This window comes from Haliaeetus albicilla, chromosome 26, assembly GCF_947461875.1.
Source record: "Haliaeetus albicilla chromosome 26, bHalAlb1.1, whole genome shotgun sequence".
In the NCBI taxonomy this organism is placed as follows: Eukaryota; Metazoa; Chordata; class Aves; order Accipitriformes; family Accipitridae; genus Haliaeetus; species Haliaeetus albicilla.
The window spans coordinates 7,982,332-8,005,542 of record NC_091508.1 but is presented as its reverse complement, the minus strand read 5'-3'; the positions used below and the strand labels follow the sequence as shown (position 1 = coordinate 8,005,542).

Below are 23,211 nucleotides of genomic sequence, written 5' to 3'. Positions count from 1 at the left end.
GTTCCCAGCCCCTTTGCCGCAGGGAGAGCACCAGGGAGAGATGCACAGCCCTCAGGGCCTGCTCCAGCCCTGCTGGGTGTGTTTGCTTGCCAGCGGGAGCTGAGTGAACCTGCTGCTGCGAGCAAACAAACACAAGCCAGGCAAACAGCAACGAAGAAAACACCCCACAAAGCCGGTGTGGGTGAAACTCTGGGCACCGGCAGGGCAAGGGCTCTGACAATGATTAAACTGGCCAACCCAGATTTCCCGGCAAGGCAGCGCTGGGCTGGGACCCGGTGGTTCATATTATGCAAATCACCTGGATCTGGGAGCATGAACGTTTCGGGCTGGAATTCCCCTCGGGCCGCCAGATCGCGTTACGCCGCCCGTGCTATAAAAGAGGAGACGCGGGCAGGGCTTGCCCATCGGCACCAGCCTCCCCAGGCCCATAAGCAGTGGCTAGCGGCTGGGCAGGGCACACACCGTATCCCCTCACTGGTTTCTGGATTATCTGCTGCTCCCGGGATTGCCATCACAGAAGGTACCAAAGCTTTTTCGTCCGGGGCCCTGTTGAGATCCTCAGCTCGGGATGGCCGCTTTGCTCCCCTCCCTGTGCATCTTCGCTCTCGCCAGGGGATGCGCTTGGTCTTTTCTCACTGCACGCCTGTTCTCCCACCGCAGCTGCCAGCCCTTTTGGGAGCCCAGTGAGATGGCGGTCTGGAGGGGCCCCCATCTAGCCCCCAAGCTTTGTCAAGCAAACAGCAAGATTTGGCTCTTCCACGAGGGCTGGGCAGGGGTTTGGTCCCCTCCTGGCTGGAGAGTTACTGGGATGTTCTTCTTGCGACTGGTTGAGAGGACTGGAGCTGCCAGCACTGGAGTCCCTGCAGTGGGCAGTGGGGCAGCAGGCTGTGCCAGCCCCAGCACTGCTATGCCGTGGGGCTGGGGGAGCATTCGACGGCTGAATGCCCTGCAATGCCCGTCCCCACGGAGGGGCTGTGCAATACCATTCTCTGCAAACCACCTGCTTGCTGTCCCTTTGTGCTGGCTGCCAGTGGGGCTGGTAAGACCAGGCTGCTGGGGACGGGACTCTTCTGCAAGCACGGTGACGCTGTGTCCCCGGTTTGCTCCGGCTCAGCCTCCCTGGCTCCCGGCCCCCAGGGTGGTGGTGAGTCAGGCCCCAGCCCCAGCCGGCGGGTGCTGGGCGGGTATTTCTGCAGAAGTGACCTGAGAGGTGACGATGGGTGGAGGGAGGGAGAGTCTGGCCTCACCCAGCCTGGTCCCAGGGGTGCTGCGGGTGCTGCAGGCTTTGGTCCCCCTGCCTCCATGGGGCCGGGGCTTACTGTCGTCTCTTGGCACAGAGCTTGATGGCGGGATCTTGTGAGATCAGCAACATCTTCTCTAACTACATCAGTGCTATGTACCAGCCGGACGAAGTGCAGCCAACCCTGGACATGCTGGGACACCTCGGGGACGACAGCACACTGGGGCTGAGCCTCCCCACTAGCCAGCCCCTGGCACAGAGCACAGGTAGGACAAGAGGAGCAGAGGTGGCTGCACAGGGGAGCAGGCACGCAAGGCAGAGCAGCTGGCTTGGAAGAGCATTGCAAGGTCCTAGTCCTACTGGGGGAGGTCAACAGCTTGCACCATGCCTCAGTTTCCTGAGGGGTGTGTTGGCTTAAAGGTTGCTGGAGGACACCCTGGGTGGCACAAGGTGGGCATGCTTGGAGTGCATCAGATGCACATGGAGGATGAAGGACTCATTGCCCTCCTCCCCCAGCATGTCCCAGGGGATGGGCTGTCAGGGCTCACCAGGAGAACAGTTTGGAAGTACAGTTCTGGTGCTGGGGGTCCCAATCCACCAGTGGGACTGTCATGGGATGGCCTTGGGGGAGGCACGGGGAGCATACCAGCAGAGCAGGGCAGGGCAGATCCCAGCACAGATGGGACAAACGTCACCGAAACCGGGGGGGGGGGCATCAGGTTGTTGCTGTCTCCCAGGACAGGAGCAGGGCAGAGCGAGGCCAGTGACTTGGGAGCAGGTGCTAAGTGCCTGTTAGTCCCATAACCCTCCAAGTGCAGGGCCTGCTGTGCCCTGCGTGATCACCATGGGACTGGACCCTGTGCCCAGCTGCAGCTGGCAGCCCATGTGTGGCACACAGCTCTGGCATGGCCGCCCTGCCCCTGAGCCCTGCTTTCCATCCCTTGCAGACAAGCCGGAGTGGTTCAGTGAGCTTCCGTACTTCTGGACCAAGGTGCAGGTGCTGGAGTGGATCAGCTACCATGTGGAGAAGAACAAGTATGATGCCAGCTCTATCGACTTCTCCTGCTGCAACATGGATGGGCACGCACTCTGCCACTGCACCAGGGACCAGATGCGCCTCATCTTTGGGCCCCTGGGGGATGAACTCTACGACCGCCTGCATGAGATCAGTGAGTGTCCCAATGTCCCCTTCATCCCCAGGCCTGGCAGCTCGAAGCATGAGGCTGAGACGCCCGCCCCAGCCCAGGACCCCATGCTTCCTGGGCACTGTGGAGGGCTGCCTGGGGGAGGCTGCTCTGGGGAGACTGCGCAGGGGGATGTGGGAGCACAGACCAGAGTCCAGGCAGGGCTGGGCTTAGCTCCCAGTATACACCATTCCCCTCCATACCGAATAAGCATTGCTAATCCCAGTCCCCCCACCCCTGCAGCGTCTGACGAACTGAACTGGATCATTGACTTGCTGGAAAAAGAGGATGTGACTTCCCAAGAGACCTTCCTGGACTCTAGCCACCTGGGTAAGAGAGGGGCCCTGGCCAAGCCTTTGCCCCAGGGACCATGTGCTGGTGCAGGCAGGGCTAATCCCTTCTCTGTCCCTTCCAGAGCTGGGAAATCTCTGTGCCAATGACTCCCTGGAGGACATGAAGCCCACAAACCCCTTCCTATCCACAGACTTCACCTGCATGGCTGGTGCCATGTCCCCAGGCAGCTCTGATGTCTCAGGTCAGTGTTTTGCCCTGCAAAAAGGTCCCTTCACTTGTGCTGATCTGGGAGCTCAGTGGGGAACTGCCCCACCGCCAAGGGCAGGTTTGGGTCTTGCACCGGGCTGCCTGCAGGAGCTGGGGGTGGGAATCCAGGGGGAAGCATCTTCAGATGCTATCAGCTGGTGGTCTGAGCCCTGTCCCTTTGCCTCTCAGGGCCTGTGATGTCTCACAGCCCCAACTCCCAGGACTCCGGTGGAAGTGACCTTGACCTCGACCCTGTGGAAGCAAAGCTCTTCCCTGACAGTGAGTTGTTTGCTTCCCCCCCCCGGAGCTGGGAGAGGAGGGCTTGCTCCAGGGCACTTCCAGCAGCTGCAGAGCACATCCCATCTGGCAATGATTTAGGGACAACACCTGAACATCCATCCCCACACTGGGAAAGAGGGAGGGGGCTGGTGCTCTGTGCACCATGGGTCTGTTTCTCTCCATTGAGCATGGTGATGGTGCAGGCTCTGGGGCAGAGCTGGGGTAGCCAGGGCAACAGTGAGCTTGGTGGGAAGGGGTAGGTGGTGGCAGCTGGGTGAGAGCTGCAGCCAGAGATCCTGGACACTGAAAACTGTGTTCAGTGTTGATCCCAGCTGGCGATGATACTGGGGAAATCGAGGGTGCGAGGTAGCAGCAAGGTTTGGGGAATGAACAGCATGCTGCCCTAAGCATGGTGGTATGGATGAAGGTGGGCCAAAGCTGGAGGGAATTGGGAGACCTTGCTCTCAGGGGAATGGTTCCCTGGTACCCAGGCCCGAAAAGAGGGTGCAGCCCCTGGTCTCTCCCCCTGCCCCAACCAGCTCTCCCCTGTGCTTCTGTTCCTGAGGAGGACATCTCTGTGGCCAGGGAGGGAGGAGCTGCAACCCAGCAGGCTCTGCACAGTGTAACATGTCCCCTTGTCTCTGTGCACAGATGGCTTTGCAGGGAGCAAGAAAGGGGACAGCAAACATGGCAAGCGGAAACGGGGACGACCCCGAAAACTCAGCAAGGAGAGCAGAGACTGCTTGGAGAGCCGGAAGAGCAAGCACTGTACGTGGACCCTTCAGCCGGGAGTGAGGACTGCCTCCCCCAGTTTGGCTCCATGCAGGGGAGATGGGAGGAAGGGCCATGTCTGCTGGCCATGCCCCTTGACAGGGGGGTTTAGGGAGATCCAAAGTGCAGGGACCCACAGGATCTTCCCTGCTATACAGCTTGCTCTCCTCTTCCAGCCCCAAGAGGTACCCACCTGTGGGAATTCATCCGGGACATCCTGATCCACCCAGAGCTGAATGAGGGGCTGATGAAGTGGGAGGACCGGCGGGAGGGCGTCTTCAAGTTCCTGCGCTCGGAGGCAGTGGCTCAGCTCTGGGGCCAGAAGAAGAAAAACAGCAGCATGACCTACGAGAAGCTGAGCCGAGCCATGCGGTGAGTGCCCTCCCCTGTCCCCAGGGGGGACCTGCCCCACAGGGCTGGGTCAGACCCACCAGGGCTCAGCCTTGATCCCCCGCAGCAGTTCCCCAGCACATGGGGCTGCATCCAGAGCCCTGACTCCATCTCCTCCAGGTATTACTACAAACGAGAGATCCTGGAGAGAGTCGATGGGCGACGGCTGGTATACAAGTTTGGGAAGAACTCCAGTGGCTGGAAGGAGGAGGAGGTGCTCAACAGGAACAAGGAGCTGTAGGAGTCCTGGATGAGCCGGGGTCTGACAAGCCCCTAGGGGCCAGCCCCATGCTGAGCTCCTTGATAGGAAATTTTGCCTGCGGCTGTATCTGGAAGCTGCTGCGCTGTGCAGCGTGTGGAACTCCGACCCTTGCATGGGCACACTTGTGCGTGCTGGTGTTTAAAGCTAATATTTTGGCTCCGGTAGGCTATTGTAAACCGTTACTTCCCTCACTGGATTCGTACCTCCAACTGGAGTCGCAGTGACTTTGGCTGTTTCAAAGCCTGGACAAATGCAAAGGGGAAGAGAAGTTTGAGTGGCAGCTGGCGCGCAGTGAGAGCCCAGCAGGTCTCCTGCTGTCACCCACCTCCTGCCCGGGAAAGAGCGGCAGCACCACCATCTCACCTGTGATCGGACAGCTATGGGGTCCTCCCCTATCACTGCTTGCGCCATGCTGAAGGCGCTTACCGTCCTGTTTGCTCCGCGTGGGATGGGTGAGGCCCCCCCCTGTGCAGCAGCTTCTTAGGGTAGCACCTGCTGAGAGAAGATGGGAACATTGTGGAGCTTCACTCTAGCCCTGGAGAGCCTTCAGGAGGGAGAGGACTGGGGACAGCAGGGCTGCTCTGCATTTCCAGCCCAGCTGCCTGTATCTGGAAACAGGCCTTTTCCCCAAAAGCAGCTTCTAATTTATGTAAGACCAAAAAAAAGCACAAAATGAATGTACAGATATATTTTTTCATGAGTAAGATGTTCCCGTGTGAGAGTGTGCATTGTAGGGCACGCACGTGTCTTGTGGCAGGTGGTGATGCTCAGCTGGACTGAAGCGATGTCACGGGGGCACAGACTGGCTCTGTGTCAGCCACAGGAGGGGGATGCCAGCCCAGCCAGGCACCCAGCAGGTGCATGTGGTTTCCTCCTTTTCAAATGGGAATATAAGAGGAATAAATTGTTTGGTTGGTTTTTTTGTACCTCCCTGCCATTTCGCTTGTTTTTCTTAAAGACGTGGTGGGGACCAGACTCATTACCTGGGATGTCCCATTGCATGAAACCTGTCTGCCTCTATCCCTCCTGCCTGCCATGGCCTGGACTTGCCTGGTCATCCTGGCACAGGGTCACAGGGTCTTCCTTAGGATGAGGTGGGCTGGTGGGAGTGAGATCTGGAGGCTTTGTCTCAAAGCCAGCTATGCAGGGGCGTCCTAGACCCACTCCCAAACCTTGGCCCTTCTGAGGACCCTCCAGAAATTCAGTACTGTCACTCGCCTTTGCAAGAGGGCTTTCCTGGAGCACTAGCTCCAAGCCAGAAGCAAATTCCTGGTCCCAGAGCCCAGTCTGCTGGGTGGAGGGGGTCTCTCTCAGCTCCCTCCTCATTAAGGTCCCCAGCCTGGCTGGGGGTCACAGGCTGTGGGAGGACCTCCAGCCCCTCTGGCCAGTGCTTTCTTCTGAGGCATGAAGGGCAGCACAGGCACTGCAATATGTTTAAGGCTTGCTCATCTTCCAGTCTGGCTATCTGGGAGCCTCTCCTAGGAGCTGGGTGCCTCTCAAGGACCATACCTTCAGGAGGGGGGACTGGTAAGGCCTACAGTGTGGACAGCCCAAACACAGTCTGCCCCTTCTTGCTCAAAAGCAACACCAGCCTTCCCAAGCTAGCCCAGCCACGAAGAGGTAGGGAGCATGCCCCAGGGGTGCTGGGAAGATCTCTCTGACCCACAGGATATGTCTGTGGGGCTGCAAGAAGGAATTCATGGGGTCGAAGGCCAAGCAGGCTCTCAGATATGTTCCTACCACGAGCTTGGCAAACAGTGGTCCATGCATTGCTCCCAGCTGGCGTGCATTGCCCGCATTTCATGGCAAGCATTTCTGAATACTGCTGGGCACCAGAGGGTCTTGTTGCCACCCCAACCTCTTGCTGGTGTACAGGACCCTGCTGAATGTGGGCATGCAGTGGATAGCACTACTCAGCTCCTGTTCACCCTCAAGGGGAAAGGCCCTGGGACCCCTCCTCTGAGCTTGGAGCTTGACCAGGTGTCCTGGTTTCAGCTGGGTTAGAGGCAAAAGCAATGCCACATCCTTCTGAATGGTTTCAGCCAGTGCCTGGAGTGACTAAGGAGGTGAGCCAGCCCACCAGCAGGGGGATGAGGGGAATTTTTGGGGTGCCCCTAGGCAGTAAAGGTGCCTTGCAAAGCCTGAGATGCCTTTTTGGCAGGAGGACCCAGCCATCGTTCCTTGACTGCCCTTCATTACTGCTGGAGACGTGGTACAGTTAAAAATCACCCATCCCACACTTGCAAGAGTGTGACCCAATGCAAAAGAGAGAGAAATAAGTCCTTCAAAGCAAGGTCTCACATGACCTTCTGTGCTGTCTCCCCTGGGCTGTCCTGGCTGCAGCAGCTGCAACTGCTCCCAGTCTGCCTGGCCTCAGCTTGAGAGTGAGGCTGGTGGCTTAGAGCATCCCTGCTGCCAAGCCACTGTGCTGCCAGAGGAAGCCCAGGCCCCTGCTTCACCAGGACGTGGATAACAAGAGATGGGTCCAAGGGCTGGGGGAACCACGGACCCTGCTGCAAGTCTCTTGTTTTGCTTTCAAACTCCTGGTGGCCCTGGCCCTGGGCACCCTACTTCTCTGCTGACAACCCTCAGGTTGTGGGCCCAGTGGCAGCTGAAGGACCTCCTGGAGATGCTGCAGTGGCATCAAGGGCATGGCCCACCTGCTTTGCCAGGGGCAGGAGGTGCCCATGGGCCAGGTCCAACCTCTTTTGGGAGGCTTCAACTGTTGTTTACATGAGGAGTTGCCTTGCTGGTCCAGCTGGGACACCTGGTCTCCTGTGGCCATGCTATGCCATGCCATGATATGCCATGCCATCCCATGCCCACCCTTGCAATTCAGGAAGACATAAGAGGGGGTCTGCAACCATGCAAAATCCTGGGGATGACAAAATCATATGGAAGACCTCCATCCCTCACCTTCTAGTGTGCTGGGCTGAAGTTGTACTGCTCCCAGATCCACACGCTGAGATGAGGCCATCAGGGTTGCCCTGTGGTGCAAGAAGAGGTCCCAGTCCCTGGGTGTGAACCAGGAGCCAGCCTGTGGTCTGGGCTGCAGCCAGACCTCTGTCACGTTCCTTGCGTAACGTTCCCCAGGGAACAGGTTTTCCTGGCTGGCGTCTGCTGGCTCCAGCAAGCGGAGGGTGCTCCAGTCCCATCCCTGACCTCCTCAAGCTGCCGCAAGGAGCAGGCTGGACTGGGTGGCAGGAGGGACAATGCCAAGATGCTTAGGCTGCCCATGCAAGTAGCATGTGTGGGAGGGGGCCAGGATGGTGGTTGGTGGCAACCAGCATGTCCGGAGAGGGGACGCGGTGAGCAGGGCAAGCCCAGCCCCAGGCCAGGTCTCGCAGGAGCAGTCTGCACTCCTGGCTGCTGTCCCTCTGAGTTTGGGGCTGTGGGCGAGGTGTTTATTCTCTGTCAATAGATAACCCTGGCAGGTTGGCAGGGAGAGGGGAGCACTTTGTCACGCAGCCTGCTGCCCTGCCAAGCGCACCTTGTTTGCTCAAGCAGTTTCATTTCTTTCCCGCTGCGGTTTGTGTTACCTAACTGGCCTGGGACAATGTTTAACCAGCTCCGGCAGCAGCAGGGAACCTGTCTGCCTTGCCTCCCATGCCCCCATTGTCCCCACCACCCACCACCCACCAAGCAGGGGGGCATGCCAGCCAGGAGGCTTGGGACAGAGGCTTTGGGTCCATAGACCCCAAAGCTGTATGGGCACCCTGTGCCAGAGGAGGAAAAAGAGGCAGGGGTGTGTGGGCACAGGCTGGGTGAACAGATCCTGCAGGCTTCCATGAAGTCTGCATGGGTCTGTGGGGCAAAGACCCAGGGAACACTGGAGGAGGGTGAGCAAGGCCAGACACATACATACCCCAACATATGTGCACACACCAACACACACTCAGGGTAACACCTGCAGTGACCTCCAGGCCTGTATTGAGCCAACCCAGCAGAGCCTTCCAGCACACTGGCATGAAAAAGAGATGATTTATTTGTTTTTTTAATCTCCCTGGAGGTGCCTGGATTTTATGGCTGTGGCAAGCCATGGCAGAAAATGGAGAAAAAGAGGATTTTCCTCCAAAACAACCTCCCGTCACACACTTACACTGGGGTCTGCAGGGGGACCTTTCCCACACGGTGGTCCCAGGATGAACATGTTTCTGGTACACAGTTCCCATGGAAATATCTTGGTTACCTTCAATTTTGAGCATTAAAGTGGGTTTTCTGTCCCCCAAGATGCCCCACAGGGACACAGGGGCCATTGCTGATCCCTGGCCCCAGTTAGGGAAGAGGAGGGCAGTTTGCCCTGGCCAGTGCTTGTCTGGAACCCATGGACCCGAAGCAGGCTGCTGTGGCTGAAATGTGGCAAACATGGGAGCAGAGAAATTGGGTGAGGGGAGAGGTTTCAGCTGGGCCAGCAAGGTGTCCTATATCCCACATGCCAGACCATGAACTGCCCCTGAGCACAACAGCATGACCTGATTTTCCAGCTAAGCCGGACTGCGGCCATCCTTGCAGTAGATCAGGGTGGATGGGAACGTGGTAGGGATGGGGGGGCAGCCTGTGGGAGGCAGAGACCATCTCCCCTGGAGCCCCTGCTCTCCCTCCCACTCCCACTGACTTTTCCTCAAGCTCCCTGCAGTCCCTACTGGCTTTCACCCTTTCTTACCCTCCTGCTTCTGGCTCAGCAAGATGGGGGAGCAGGACTCCACCCCATACTGGGAGCAACTGGGGGTGTGGGGTCCCAGCTGCCTTCCCATTGCCATGTGCAGGGGAGCTCCTGGTAGCAAAAGAATGGAGACTGTCCCCAGCTCCACAGAGAGGGCAAGAGGAGAGAGCCCAGGTCTGGGGCCAAGGCAGCACCTGATGCAAAAGGAAGGTTGGCTCAAAATATCCAATGTCTTCTTTCCTCAGGCAAAACATTTCTTTGGTGGGGCATTTCTTTGGTGTGTTTCTCCCTGGGGTGCCTCGTCAAGGTGGGAATCAGCCCTTCAGACTCTGGAAACAAGCTTGCAGAAAGGTAGGTAGGTGTGTAAATTGTTGGCTCTGGTCCTCCCAAAAACATCCAGGGGGAAAAACTCTTGGAAGCCTATGGGAGAGGTTTATCGCAGCTGGACTGCTGCAGCTGTGGTAAGAAACCCTCTCCCCACTGGATTTCACCTGGCACTGCCCTTGCCAGGCCCTGACCAGTCCCAGGCTTGCTTCATGCCACCCAGGCTGCAATCTCCCAGGTTTCAGGACTGGCTGTACCTGGAGGAGGTGTGCAGGATTCGGCACGGACAGAACCAGGCTCCAGAGTACACAGTCTCTGCCATGGAAATTGTTAGAGAGCAAAAGTGTCAGGCGGTTTGGGCTGCCCAACTGTTTTCGGTGCTTTTCCAGCAGTGGGCCGGATTAACAATCAGCTGGCATAAATATGCCTGGAGAAGCATCCTCCTGATGGGGCACCCCATCTGCATACCCCTGAGCTGACCTGGGAGCAGCTGAGGTTAGTGCAGTGGGATGGCAGAGCAGGGCAGCCACCATCTCAGGAGGGACTGTGCTCTGGGGACAGATACCCACTGAGCTGGGCACTCAGTACACCTTGGGGACCAAGGGCATTGCATGGGAGGGGATCTCCGCACTGCACAGGGGGAGTGAAGGGTGTGGGACAGGCTGCATAGCTGCAGGTTGCAGTCCTGGGAGGGGTCTCGTGGATGCAGCTTTAGGGGCTGTGCTGGGGGCAGGAAGGTGAATGCTGCTGGGGGACATGCTGGAAGGCATGGGGGTGTTATATACCTGCACTTCTGGAAGCTGAATTATATGAGGGGAGGGTTGTTGCTCAGGTGTGATATGCAGGGCAGAATTATTGCCCAGGGGATATATATCACATAGGAGCTGCGAAGAACAGTGCTGCTGGGGGTTTGTAGCAGGGTGCTGCCGCGGCAGGCTCAAACCCAGCCAGGTTTTAGGGCTGGGCTGGCATGCCTGCGGCTGAGCAGGACCCCCAGGGCTGCGTCCCTCTTCCCCAGGGTGACAGCAGTTACCTGGGCTCCAGACAATGCTCCCCCCTGCTTCGAAGCCCAACAGTTTCTTTGATAATTGCTTCCAGCAGTAGCTGCCCCGGGGGTGTCTGGCTCGTCCAGGAGAGCTGCCCACTGACAGTAACTCATCTATTAAAACCCTGGGCTGTTTGGTTGTTAAACAAGAGAGCAGCTGTTCCCAGTGTAGGAACGGGGAAGCCACTGCAGTGGCTGCCTGGAACCAGAGACAGCAGGTGGCCAGTGGGCTAGGCATGCTGGGGAGCACCCCGAGGGCACGGGGGTACCACTGTGGGATATGCCATATGCCTCTGCCTGCCCATGCCCATCTTCCCCTTTCCCTGTGGTCAGCACTGCATTCAAGCTTCTGCATCCCACCCATCCCTTGCCTCCAGCCAGAGCTCCTAGGGGTCTGTACCAGGAGGTCCTCTGCTTGCCTCCCTGGCATGCTAGCACATCCAGGATGGGACTGGCGGGTTCAGGCTCCCCAAACAGTTGGCTTCTGGTTGCCCCCATGGTGAGTCAGCACCAGGCATTTTTCCCTGCAGCCTGGGAGCAATGCAGAAGCTGCCCTGTCACCCATGGGGAGGGATTACACCAGCCCTATCTGTCCTGTGCTGTGCTTGCTGCTTTTCTCGGGCCAGGGCTCTGCATGTGGCCTGGCTGTGCTGCATATGTGTGGCTCCTGCTGGCCACATTGGCTGGTCCCTGCTCCTCAGGATGAGACCTGGGGACCTGCTCCCAGCTCAAAGCTTTATTCCCACCCAGGTCTGACAAAGCTGCATCTCTGCATCCTCCCCAGCTCATGTTCCCTGTGCAGATGCTTCCCCTCCTGCAAAAATGCCAGATCCTGGACTGCCCAGGTCAGGACAGATGCTCAGCCCTTGGTCTCTGGCATCCTCAAAAGGGTGGCACTGGTGGGTCTTCTTAGGTGGATGTCTCCCAGCTTCCTCCCTTCCCCTCACTCCACCAGTGCCACCAAAAATCCCAGTCCTGTTTCACAGTGAAACAAAAAGAAATGTTCGTCACATTCTTGTTTCCTGGCCAACTCTACCCTTTGTTATCCACCAGACACAGCACGGAGCCTGGCACAGCACCAGCTTGCATGCGGAGTCACTGGGCAGAGAGCACGAGCTGGAAAGTCCAGGAACGAGAGAGCATGAACTGAAGGTCCCAATCGAGCTCATGGCATCACCAGCAGGTTGGCAGATGGCAAAGAGGCTGCCCAGGGTTACTGCAGCCCAACTCCCATGACACATACATTTCACTTCAACAGACCAATGCCTCCTGAGATCTCCTACCTTTTCATGGGCAGTCACATACCTCTAGATCTTCTCCCTGCTCCCTGCTGAGCAGACCATGTGGAAACAAACCCAGAAGCTCTCTGTCAAACCATCAGGATGTGTGGTCCTGAAAGCCCTGTGTCCTGGAAAGGCTTCCTCCAGGCTTGGTGATGAGAGCACATGGGGATGGGCACAGTTGCAGACACTGCAGATGTGGGATGTGGGGAACACAGCTGTGTTAACTCCTGGCCTGCAGCTCCCAGCTGATGTTTTCTTTCCTCCAGCTTGTGCAGATTCATTTCACAGCAAGGTCTTCAGCAGCCCTGATCTCCTCCATTCATTGCTCACCTTCCCACCCAGCCATGGCCACGTGCTCACCTTTAAGTTTTCAGCTGAGAATCCAGGTAGTAAATTAAGGTGTTTGAGCCCACCAAACCATTTTGGGTACATTCTGGCCCCAGTTCAGGAAGGTACTGGTCATTGAGCTAATCTGAAAGCCACAGTTTTGAAAGCCAGTGTGGCCAGGACACTCCTCCTGGCCTGACCTGCCTTGCTTCAGCATGAAGGTGTATGAGCAAGGCTGTCCCAGCTCCCTGCCTTCCCTTGCTGAAGCACCCCAGCAGCCTGTGACAGAGCACATGAACACAGGCAGTCAGAGACGAAGTAAGAGGGAAATGACGTGGTGGAGAGGGAAGGAAGATGAGGAGTACTGGCATCCAAAATGCCTGAGAGAAGATGCAAGGGAGTGGTGGGAGCTGGATGACAGAAGCTGACCACCCCGCTGCAATGCATGTTCCTGGGTGCCTAAAGAAGCCAGACCCATGGGGAACCATTTGCTAAGCATTTTATTGTGTCCATCAGGCCTGGATGGAGAATGCAAGCCCTCTCTGGGTGTTCCAAGAAGAGCTCTGGGTGGTTCCTGGCCTCTAGCACCAGGTATGGCATGAGGGCTGCCAATGGCCAGCAATGTTACAAGAGCACCTGGGGGGTACATGGAAACCATCACACAGTCAGCATGTCACTCTGTGGTGGGCCAGGGAGGTCAGGACTGCCATGGCAATGGACAGGAGTGTCACACCCCTCCTGTGTCTATTTCTGGCAGAGCACAAGAGGTTGGTGAGCAGAGATGGAAGATGTATAATGAAATGTCCAGCCTGATGTACCACATGGTATGGTATGGTATTTGCCAGATTTCCCTGCCTGCTGGCCCCTGAAATTGATGGCTGGTCCAGTGGGGACATCCCCCAGCTCAACCTCTTCCAAAGCTCCTAGAAAAGTACAGCACCAGAGAGCATAGCTGTGCTGCAGGGCAGGGTAACCCCTGCCAGCCCAAGTGATGTATCCTGTCATTGGTCACAAACATCAGAAATTTCCACCTGCCTGAGACAGGGATGACGGTGCCCTGCTGTACTGTAGGCACACCCGCTGAGCACGAGACATGCTCTTGCATCAGCTGTGCTCTCCTCCAGAGCCCCAGGGCAAAGGTCTGCTTGGGGTGGAGGTGGCAGAGCTCTTTCTGTCTCCAAAGGATGGGGTGAGCCAGGGAGATGAAGATCTTGGCTGAGATGAGCTGAGGATCTAGTCCTGGTCATCCCAACACAAAGCCTTTGAGGATGTCCCTTCACATTGATCTGGCTGGGGGGCAAATCCCCTTGACTAGGCTTTCTTCATTCAGGGACTGACCCCTAGGGCCATCTTTTGCTGTCACAACACATCCTAGGGCAAAGTGACCCCCCCATCTGCTGGCGAGCTCCGGTGACCACAGTGTCCAGGCCACAGACACCAGTCTCAGCTGGAGTGCATCCAGCTAGCTGAGGTGCCGTCACCATGGAGTAACACGGTGGCAGCTCCTGTGGGATCTTCAGGCTCTGGTGAAGGGTGGGTCATACAAGAGAATCTCATTGCTCCAGGCCTTTCTTAAATGAGCTGAGTTTCAGAGCATGATTTGTGGGAGCCACCTCCATCGCTGCCATTACATAAGACATGTTTTAGGGGGTCAGCAGGCTGAACTGATAAGAAGCCCAGTGCCTGAGCCATAGGGAGGTGCTGCTGAGCTTGAGGGGGGTGGGGACTTTGGGGCCAGGTCCTGCGGGATGAGACCATAGAGCATGTTCACCAGCTGCACTGTCCTAATGAGATCTGCACGCCCCAGCACTCTAACCCACCAGGACAATCACTGCACCTGCACTAAGGACAGCCTCTGTGTTAGTGGCACCAAGCACTTTCTGGTGCACGAGCAGCATCTGATACAGTGGCCGCAGCATGGCTACTGCCTATCAGGTGATCTACACAGGCTTCCAGACATGGAGATGCCAGAGCTGTTGGATGTCCCAGTTTTCTTCCCTGTAAATTTTCAGTATACCCAGCTGAGCACAGCAAGACCTGGCTCTGTCTGGCACCAAGCTCCAGCTGGTGCCTTTCTGGGGTGCTGGCCTTGTCAGGACCCAGGGTCAGAGTGGGCAGCACGTCCACCAGGATGGACAGAAAGTGTCTGGCCCCAAGTCAGCTTCTGCCAGTGGCCAGGATGGTCTGGGTAGGATCTATGGGGGCAGATGGGCACTGACTTCCCTGGGGCATGCAAGGGAAGCCCTTCACCTTCCCCACCCCAACAGGGTGGTGAGACCCAAGTGCAGGAGACCCTGCTCCAGTGATGGCGCTGGGAGGGAGGGGCTCCTGGGATGTGCCTCAGGGATTCTTTGAGCACAGAAGGAGAGGAGGTGGGCACACGGAGGGGCTGAGTCTCTGTGGGCTGCAGTCCCTTCTCCTTTGGCACGCTCCAGCCCGAGGCTTTCCAGGTCCCTGGTGCTGGGAACCCTTCCCAAGCCATCCCAGGGAGCAGGTCCCAAGGGTCGCTCTAGCTGCAGGCAGGTCCCCGGCCTTTGTGTGGAGACCCATCCCTCTAGCATCCTCCCTTCCCAGAAGTGATGGTGGCAGGCGGTGGCAGGCAGCCAGCCCCACCTGTCTGACAGGTAGAGCAAGGGTGGGGGCAGCCGCTGCCACCCTCTGCCTGCATGCCTGCCCCAACCTGCCAGGGCCCTGCCGGGGAGCACCCTGCTGCAGTAGGCAGGAGGACCCGTGCCCCTGGCCAGCAGTGCCACCCTTCAGGGACAGCACAGCTCTGCCCCTGGCACAGGGGGAAATCGGGAGGCAGCACACTGCTGCGTGGGGATATCCTGAACCATGGCATGTTACCCAAAAGCATACGTGTGACTGCACAGGCAGTGGGTTACACAGCAACAGACACACTTGCAGACATACAGTTATGGATGCATACAGATGCGTGCAGAGTAACAGTCACAAACACACATACACAACAGATGCATGCACAGCGTGACAGTTATGGATGCAGTTACAGATACACACAGTGCATTGCACGCGCACAGGTACATGCACAGTGTGTGAGTTGTAGGTGTACACACAGACACACACAGAGTTACATACTGCATTACTCAGATGTGTAAGCAGTTACACACATGGTTACTCACATGCAGTTACTCACACAAGCCCCCATACAGCTCCTCACCCATGGGCACACACACCCACTCAGACAGGTTGCACCCAGCATGGTGGTAGCCCAAGTCGCACTTGTGTCCCATTCCCACCACGTGCAGAAGATGCGCAGGTGCCCCTGGGCCCCACTGTGGCCTGCCGCTCACTCTCCAACCTGTCTTCTTGCTCCCAGCTCCCTGGCTTGGGAAGGGCTTTGGGATGGGCAGAAATCCCTGCGGGGTGCTGATGCAGGCAAGGGATCATGGTGGTGTGTCATGCGCCAGTCCAGCTCTGGGCCAGCTGGAAGCAACAGGCAAGGGCATCTGAGGATACAGGGTGAGTATTCCCTGTTTTGGGGCAGCCGGAAGCCCCAACAGTCAGGAGCAGACCCCCAGGCCTGCCTGGTGAAGGTGCAAGCAGACCATGGGTGGACTCTCACCCATCCCTGGTATTTTGGCAAGAGGTGGCAATTCCAGGCCTGTACCTGTGGGAGTGCTGGCCAGCACCCTGCCTGCTCTGGTACCCATCCACTCAGCGTGTTCCCAGCAGGGACAGCGAGGGCCCATTCGGGGCACGGCTGGGCAGTGTCCAAGTGTGATCACACACTGTTTATTTTCCTAGTTTCAGTCCCCAGGGACCTATCAGTGACCTGAGCTCAGAGTTGCAGGGGCAGACTTGCCTGGGGTCAGAGACCACCAGCACTCACAGCATCTCAGCAGCTAACTGAGGTTCACAAACAGACAAGGATCCAGCTGGGCCACTCCAGCCCCAGGTGACAAGCCCCAGCATCTTGCCCAGCCACTTGCAAACAAGCCAAACAGCTCAATGTCTCCCAGAATGGCTGCAGATATCTTGACCCCCTTACAAACAAAGCAGAAGTGTGGGCTGTGCCTCTCTCCTCCAGGCAGAAGGAGGGTCTTGTGTCCTCTTGCTGCTCCTGCCTGTGAGATGCAACCCAAAGATCCCATGAGGCCCCTGCTTGACACGCCAACACTGCACCTCCCCTGCCCATGGGGTGCTGCCAAAGCCCCTGGGTGCCCCACAGGCTGGGGTGAGAGTGCCATGCCGTTGCCCAGATGGAGAGGTAGGTGGGCACTCCTCTGCCCCAGCAAGCTGACCACGGTGGGTCAATTCACACACCAGACCAACTGAGTGGTATTTTTCTCAGTTTTCCCAGTCAAAGGCCACCAAGCATCCCTGGAGCTGTGGGGTGAGCAGGACATGTGGGTCCCAGGAAGCAGGGTTAGGGTGATGGAGCTCACTTGGATGAAAACACCAATCAGGTCTACCATGAGTAAGATGCACTGGCAAGGGTTCAAAGCAAATGACTGCAGCTGGGAGGTGAGGAAGGCTGAGGGTGCAGTATAGCAAGAAGTTACTTGTCACCATGCAGACACCCAGGCTAAACTGCTGGTGCACAGGGCAGTGGGGAGACCAGATACTCACCCTAGATCTACAACAGCACTTTGGGAATCTAGATGCAGAGCCTACAACAGTCTCTAGCTTGATGTCCCCCGTCCCCAAACAGTGAGAGCAAATCCCATTTATCCTAAGGAAACAGGTGCCTAACGCAGGGTGTGTCACAGAGAAAGCTGGATGGGGAAGGGGCCCTTGGCTGTAGCTCCCATGACGCCCTAATTGTCCCACACTGTCCCTGGGGTGGTGATGAGCTCATTTCGCTGTAGTTACCCTCCTTGCTGCATGCCAGGTGCTTTGTCATGAGGCAAGAGGAGGAGTGGGAACAGGTTATTCAAGGTCTGTGGGGCCCAGGGCAAGCACAGGTGAGCGCGGGATCTGGGGGTGTCTGGAGGTGTGAGAGCAGGGCAGTCAGGCAGGGTGAAGCCCCCTCCTCTTCCCATAGGAGCTCTGGGGAGGTGGGGGCTCGGGACCCCAGCACCAGGCACTGCAGTATAGCTGCGGGGCACAGATGGGGGGAGCAGTAGACTTTGCCCCACCTACAAGGTGTGGCAGAGAGGCTGAACAGTCTGCAGGGCATAATTATCATCAAGGCCGGAAAAGGCGGGTTGGGGTCAGGACAGGTCACATTTGGGTCACATCGGGAGACCTGACCTGGATGGCATCAACAGAAACCCCCTGTGACGGGTTTTGCAGCATCCCTCTGCTGCTTGGGACGGGGCCTCCTTCCTTGGCAGTCGGTGTGTCTGTCACTGTCATCTTCCCAGCCTGAGAACCAGTGGCTTAAATGTCCCCACATGGACCAGAACATTTTCCACAGCCCCAGGAGCCCCCTCCTGCCCTCTCCAGGCTCTCCTTTGCCACCTGATCACCAAACTGGGCAAAGTCCTTCTGGTGGGGCCACGACCCTGCAGGGCACAGGGACCAGGCACAGCAGCCGTTCTGGTCTGCCATCCCAAGGCATTGGATTTCCTGGGCACCTTGGAGACCTAGCCATGCTTCACAGGAAGCTGTTGTTCCTCTTCCTCTCCAACAGCTGCTTTTCCTGCTGGGACATGCCACGATCACAGCCCCTGCGGACCCTGTGCCCACCTCATGTGACACTGGGGAGGCTGTGGTGCTGCCCCCTCTTCCCCTGCACCATACACCCCCCTCTGCCCACACAGACCCCTTGCTCCTCAACCCTGCACGCATACACTCCCCATCCTTGCACCCATCTTTTCTGTGTGCCTATGTGCACACACACATGTACCAGCCCCTAGGACTGTCTGGTTCTCCCTTTTTTGGGGGGATCCCATAAACACAGTGAACCTACAAACACCCATCTTCTCCCCCCAGGGTGCAAACCAGTGTGGGTGGTGGGATCCAGCCCTAGGCAGGGTAGCTCAAAGCACACATCTGCAGGTTTCAGAAACCCCGACACTCTTCTCTGGAAACAAAACCTAATGGAAAGAGAGGGAAGGAGCATCCCAGTGCCCCCCCATCCATGTCCTTCCCTCCTCTACTCCTTGGGCTGATGGTTTGGGTGTTGGAGGCGGTCTTGGCTGTTGACCCAAAGGGTCCCCTTGGAGGGAGGAGTCAGGGCTAGAAAACTGGTACCACGTGTGGTCGGTACAGAGAAGATTTGGCCTCGGCCAAGGCTTCGAGAAAACAGAGGAGGGGCTGGGGAAGCACCATGAGAGCTGAGGATGCTCCCACAGTCCACCAACCCCACACTGCCCCAGGCCTGCCCCATGGCTGCAGAGCCAGGCCTGCCACCAGCACGCAACCAGACGTGAAGGGCCAGTCTGGCCACACTGCCCTTGGCTCCATCCCTAGCCCTGGGCAGGAGACCAGCAGGGACCTCTGCCCCTGCGGGCTGAGGGACCCCACAGGTGCCCCTTCTTGTGGACAGGTCAAGCATTGCTTTAACACCATATCTGGTCCTTGCTCCAGCGGCTTAGCTAGAAACTGATTGCAGCTCCTTCCTGCCCTGATGGTCGTTAGAAATCTTCTCTTTTCCAGCTGAAATATGGCCACAGACACTGTTGTACATTCCCTTCTCCTTGTGTGACCTTAGTCCATAGCCAAAAGAGCTGTCCCCCACTCCCATGAGCCTGTGTGAGTCCGTCAGGCGAGGCTGCACCCACACCCCGAGATCTGGGGATGGGGGGGAGAGCAGAGCCTGGGGGCACCTGCCCTGATTGGGGGCTGGGGCGTGCCCTGGGCAGACATGACCCCATACAGAGAGCTCGCAGGGCCCCAACCCAGTGAGGTGGGCATGTAAGCAGTGTGAAGGAGAGACAGTTTGGGAGAGCTGCAAAACTGACATCCCCGGGCACAGCCAGGCACAGCTGAGCTGCAGGATGCCCCGTGGAGCCAGCGCCAGAGCCAGTTCCTGGGTCCCTCCCTGCCCGACCTGGTGAGTGGAGGGACTCACCTGCAGCCTCACATCACATCACCACCGCTGACCCAGGGCCAGCGTAACACAAGTGCTGTTTGTGTTGTGGGAGGTTTGTGTGTGTGTGTGTGTGCGTGCACACGCGTGTACGTGTGGGCAGGGCCCCTGAGCATGGAGCTGAGCGAGGACGTCATGTCAGCCAGGGGTGCGGCACCGCCCAGACATTCATTTTGCAAACAGACATGGGGTCATGAACTACATAAAGGGCAGATGTGGGTTCTGCCAGCACCTGGGCTGAACCGCAACTCCCTCATCCAGGTCACCCTGGGAGAGCAGAGTAGCAGCGGGGCACAGGGGTGGATGGGAGGACACAGTAAAACCCTTTGCCCTGGGACAAATAAAGCACACCACCAACTCATGTGAAACTGCAATGTTTTGGGTCTGAGGATTCCCCCCCCTGCCAAGTGCCTGGCGGGTTTGTAACAGCTGGGACTGCATTCCTGCTCACCTCCCCCAGCAATGTGCACGTGGACCTGGGGTTCATTGCCTTCTGGCTGGACTCCCGGTGGAGATGCGGGAAGCCAGGAGGTTCCCAGCACCCATCCAGATCTCCAGGGCAGCTGGAGATCTTGCAGTCTTGCTGGGTCTCCCACGGCTGCTGAGGGTGGCCAGGCTTTTAGCTCATCTTAGCCACAGTGGTCCCCAGCACCACTTACTTATTCCTTCGTGCAGCTGCAAATGCCAGGGGCTGGATGTCCTGGCTGAGGTCCCCCTGCCTGCCCTGGCTTTAGGAGCACAGCTCCCTCCCTGCCTTCCCATCCCAGCCATCTTGCAGCAGGGGACATCAGGGCACAGCATGGGAAGACCGCAGGTCACATTGCCAGCCTGAGCAGGCAGCTCCCCAGGACAGGAGCAATGCTTGCAGGAGGCCAGGCATGGCCCAGCCTCCCACCCTGCAGAGATGTGTCAGCCCCACTGTCACCCCACTCCTCTGGCAGCTCTGGGAGGTCTCATAGCTGCAGAGGGCATTTAGGGTGCAGAGGTGGCTCTGTGCCTGGCTGCAGCTCAGGTCTGCCACAGGGATGGGACCCTGCGGAGCTGGGGTAGCCCCCTGCCAGCTGCACAGCTGCAGGGCCAGGGCTGCAGGCTCTGGGGAGCTCTGTTTCTTTTCAGACATGTGCTGCTCTTTAAACTAATTTACCTGCAAATCTTGTGCTCGCAGAAATAAAAAGCAACACTGAGAGTGGCAGTGGCAAAACAAACCAAACCTTGTTTTGAAAGTCCTCCTTTCCCCACCCCAGCCTGGAGCCCTGTGGTCCTGCTCTTGCACCATGCTCACCTGCCTTCTGCCCTCTGCTGTGGCACAGAGCCTGTGCATCCCCTGGATAGCAGATCTAGGGCTTAGCAAGTGTGGCAGAACTGTTTACTCCTTTTAACCCGGGACTGGATGAGATATCCACCGTGGATGAAGGCAGCACTTTGCACCCGTTCCCCAGAAAAACGATGCGCTTGCAGGGAGAGGAAGGGCTGCAGGACCCTCTGAACTTCACTCCTGTCTTCTCGGGAACAGGGTGCTTCATATGGCACCTCCGAGCAGGAGCCCTGCAGCTTTGCAGGCTTTGCCTGACACAGCTACACGTGCTATGAGTTTGTAGGCTTTTCCCCAGCCCTGCACCTTGCTACCCATGCCGCTGACTCCCAGTCTGACCTTGGGTTGGCCACTGCGTCTCCCTGTGTCATTGGACTTCCCAAGGAGCGGGCTCGGCTCAGCTGCTGGCCGCCTGGCTGTGGAAATTCCCCACCTCCTTCCCATCCCCAGGACTTGCTCCGCCTCGACCCTGTGGGCTCTGGGGCCAGCCAGCCCCTCATGCTCTCCCTAGCGGATCTTGCGCCCTGGAGAACAGCCCGCGTCCTGACTTTGCAAACCCCTGGCAGCCCCCGGGGATGAGCAAGCCCTGACAGCACCGGAGGAGGAGCCTGGCTGCAAACACTGGCCTCTTTGTAATGGCTGGGAGCAGGCGAGTGCCAGGCTCCTGGTATTTATTTATTTATGGAGGTGAATGCTAACAGCTTGTTTAAAAGGAAAACGTGCACCTTGGGGCCCTGCGGGCAGATGTTCCTCCCCTGTGCCTGCGCCCCTGACCCTTGCCGGGGCCAAACCTAGGCACTGCACACCATGACCCCCAGCCAGGGCTGGACACATGCCCTGGAGGGTGGGAAGGGCTCAGAGCACCCAGGTGTCACCCTGTCCCCAGCCCAGAGCTGTTGGCCCACCCCAGTCCCCCTGCAGGCTGTTTGGGAAGGATGAGATGACACCAAGGAGAAGTGAAGGGTAGCAAAAGCCCCAAGCCCAGGGTCCATGCAGTGGCGTTCCATGGCCAGGAACCAATGCAGACAACACATCCAGCCCTTCCGGGCTTGTCTGGATCTGCCCCAGCCCTGACATGAGTTCATCCCACATCTGGAACAGCCCATGGAGTGCTGTACCCACAGTGGGCAGCTCCTCCCTGCCTTTGGCTGATGGCCATAACCAAGATACCACTGAGCAGCAGCAAAACGGTTTGTATGACACCTGATGCCATGTCTCCCAGCATCCCTCTACTCCTGGGACTGGGGGCAGTGGGCAGGGAAGGAGTACAGGACATAAAATAAGTGAGGCTGCAGTTAGGAAAAGGAAGGGTCTTGGTCAGCTTTGGGCTATACTGTGGCCAGAGGAGCTTTATGTCTACCTAAGGCCCAAACTACAGGTCTTGGCTGCCATGGGACTTCACTCCCACCAGCTTGGCAGCAGCAGAGCTCTTCACAGCATTAGCTTTGCTGGCCAAACCCCCTCCCCACCCAAGGTACAGCTTGCTCACCTGTGAAGTCTGCCTGCAAACAGGAGTGTCTGTGTGTTTTGGGGGGGGTAGGCCAGGTGGAAAGCTGGTAGGTTTGTTTGAGGGAACCGTATCCCTATGTGTAACCTGGGACTGTGGAAGGAAGCTGTTGAGATGTTCATATTTATCCTCCATCAGCAAGTGGCACCCCACTAACTGCAGTGTCACCCTGGCTCCTGCCTTGGTCACCCCATGCCTCGTCCACCAGGGCACCCTCTTCCCCAGCAGTGGGGATGGGACAGCAGTCCTGCCTTTCCTCCATCAAGGAAGATCGTCAGATCCTTGTGGGACTTCCTGGCTGAGTCACACCCAGATGGCCCTGTGCTGATCATGGCCGCAGATATGACTCCATCTGGGAAATGCGGTATTTTCGAGTCAGGACCAGAGACCCAGTGCTGCCTCTCCAGCACCACGGGAAGCCCAAGGTGTTTTGACAACGCATGCTCATTCTTCACTGCTAGTGACCTGTGGAGTGGAACGCGTGCTTCTGGGGACACTCCAACTCCCCAGCCACTTGGTGTCTTGTGGGAGGATTCAAGACACGTGCTAAGGAGCAGTAGGATGTGATGGTGTGAGTGCATGTGGTCATGCCCTTCGGTCCTGCTGCAGCTTGGCTGGTCATCTCCCAAAAGCACACCATCATGGCCCTTGTGTCTAGCAAGGCTGGGTCAGGTTCAGTGGGAACTAATCACCAGGACAAGCTGATTGCCAGCAGTGCTGTAGGACGGAGTCCAGCAAAGCAGGAGAGGGCTGTAGGAGCACCCTGATCTATTGCAGCTGCTTCTCTGAGCACAGCTCATTCTGGTGATGGGGTAGCCCAAGCCAGCCTGGACTACCTCCAGCCTTGGCCACACACACAGTGCTGGACATGGCTGGCCTGGAAATGGCCACAGGAGAGCAATGACCACACCGGACACCCAGACAGTGCTTGTAACAAACTATATATGTACTGGGACCCCTCCTGCACAGGGCTGGTGAGCCCACGTAACCCTGTGGGTCATCCTCCAAGCGCAGATCTGGGCTGTTTGTTCTTTTGCTGATACAGCACTGGCTTTCTTCCAGTGTGGAATCATAGAATAGAATCATA

The 23,211-nt window shown here is 57.7% G+C and overlaps 1 protein-coding gene across 1 annotated transcript; it reads left to right on the top strand.

Moving 5' to 3' along the window:
- The first annotated feature begins 384 nt into the window (after window positions 1–384).
- ELF3 (E74 like ETS transcription factor 3) lies at window positions 385–5,594 on the top strand. Its single transcript, XM_009929047.2, has 9 exons — window positions 385–520; window positions 1,338–1,506; window positions 2,188–2,409; window positions 2,668–2,754; window positions 2,840–2,959; window positions 3,154–3,243; window positions 3,895–4,011; window positions 4,191–4,386; window positions 4,525–5,594. Exons 2-9 carry the CDS (start codon window positions 1,344–1,346, stop codon window positions 4,643–4,645), a joined length of 1,116 nt encoding a protein of 371 aa, XP_009927349.2. The 5' UTR covers window positions 385–520; window positions 1,338–1,343; the 3' UTR covers window positions 4,646–5,594.
- Window positions 5,595–23,211: the final 17,617 nt, after the last annotated feature.

Excerpts from the sequence above, each read along its gene's own strand:
- ELF3 (XM_009929047.2), top strand. The coding sequence starts at position 1,344 with ATGGCGGGATCTTGTGAGATCAGCAACATCTTCTCTAACTACATCAGT. Across the intron at positions 2,755-2,839 it reads CCTGGACTCTAGCCACCTGG|AGCTGGGAAATCTCTGTGCC; the intron begins GTAAGAGAGGGG and ends TGTCCCTTCCAG. Across the intron at positions 4,012-4,190 it reads GAGCCGGAAGAGCAAGCACT|CCCCAAGAGGTACCCACCTG; the intron begins GTACGTGGACCC and ends CTCCTCTTCCAG.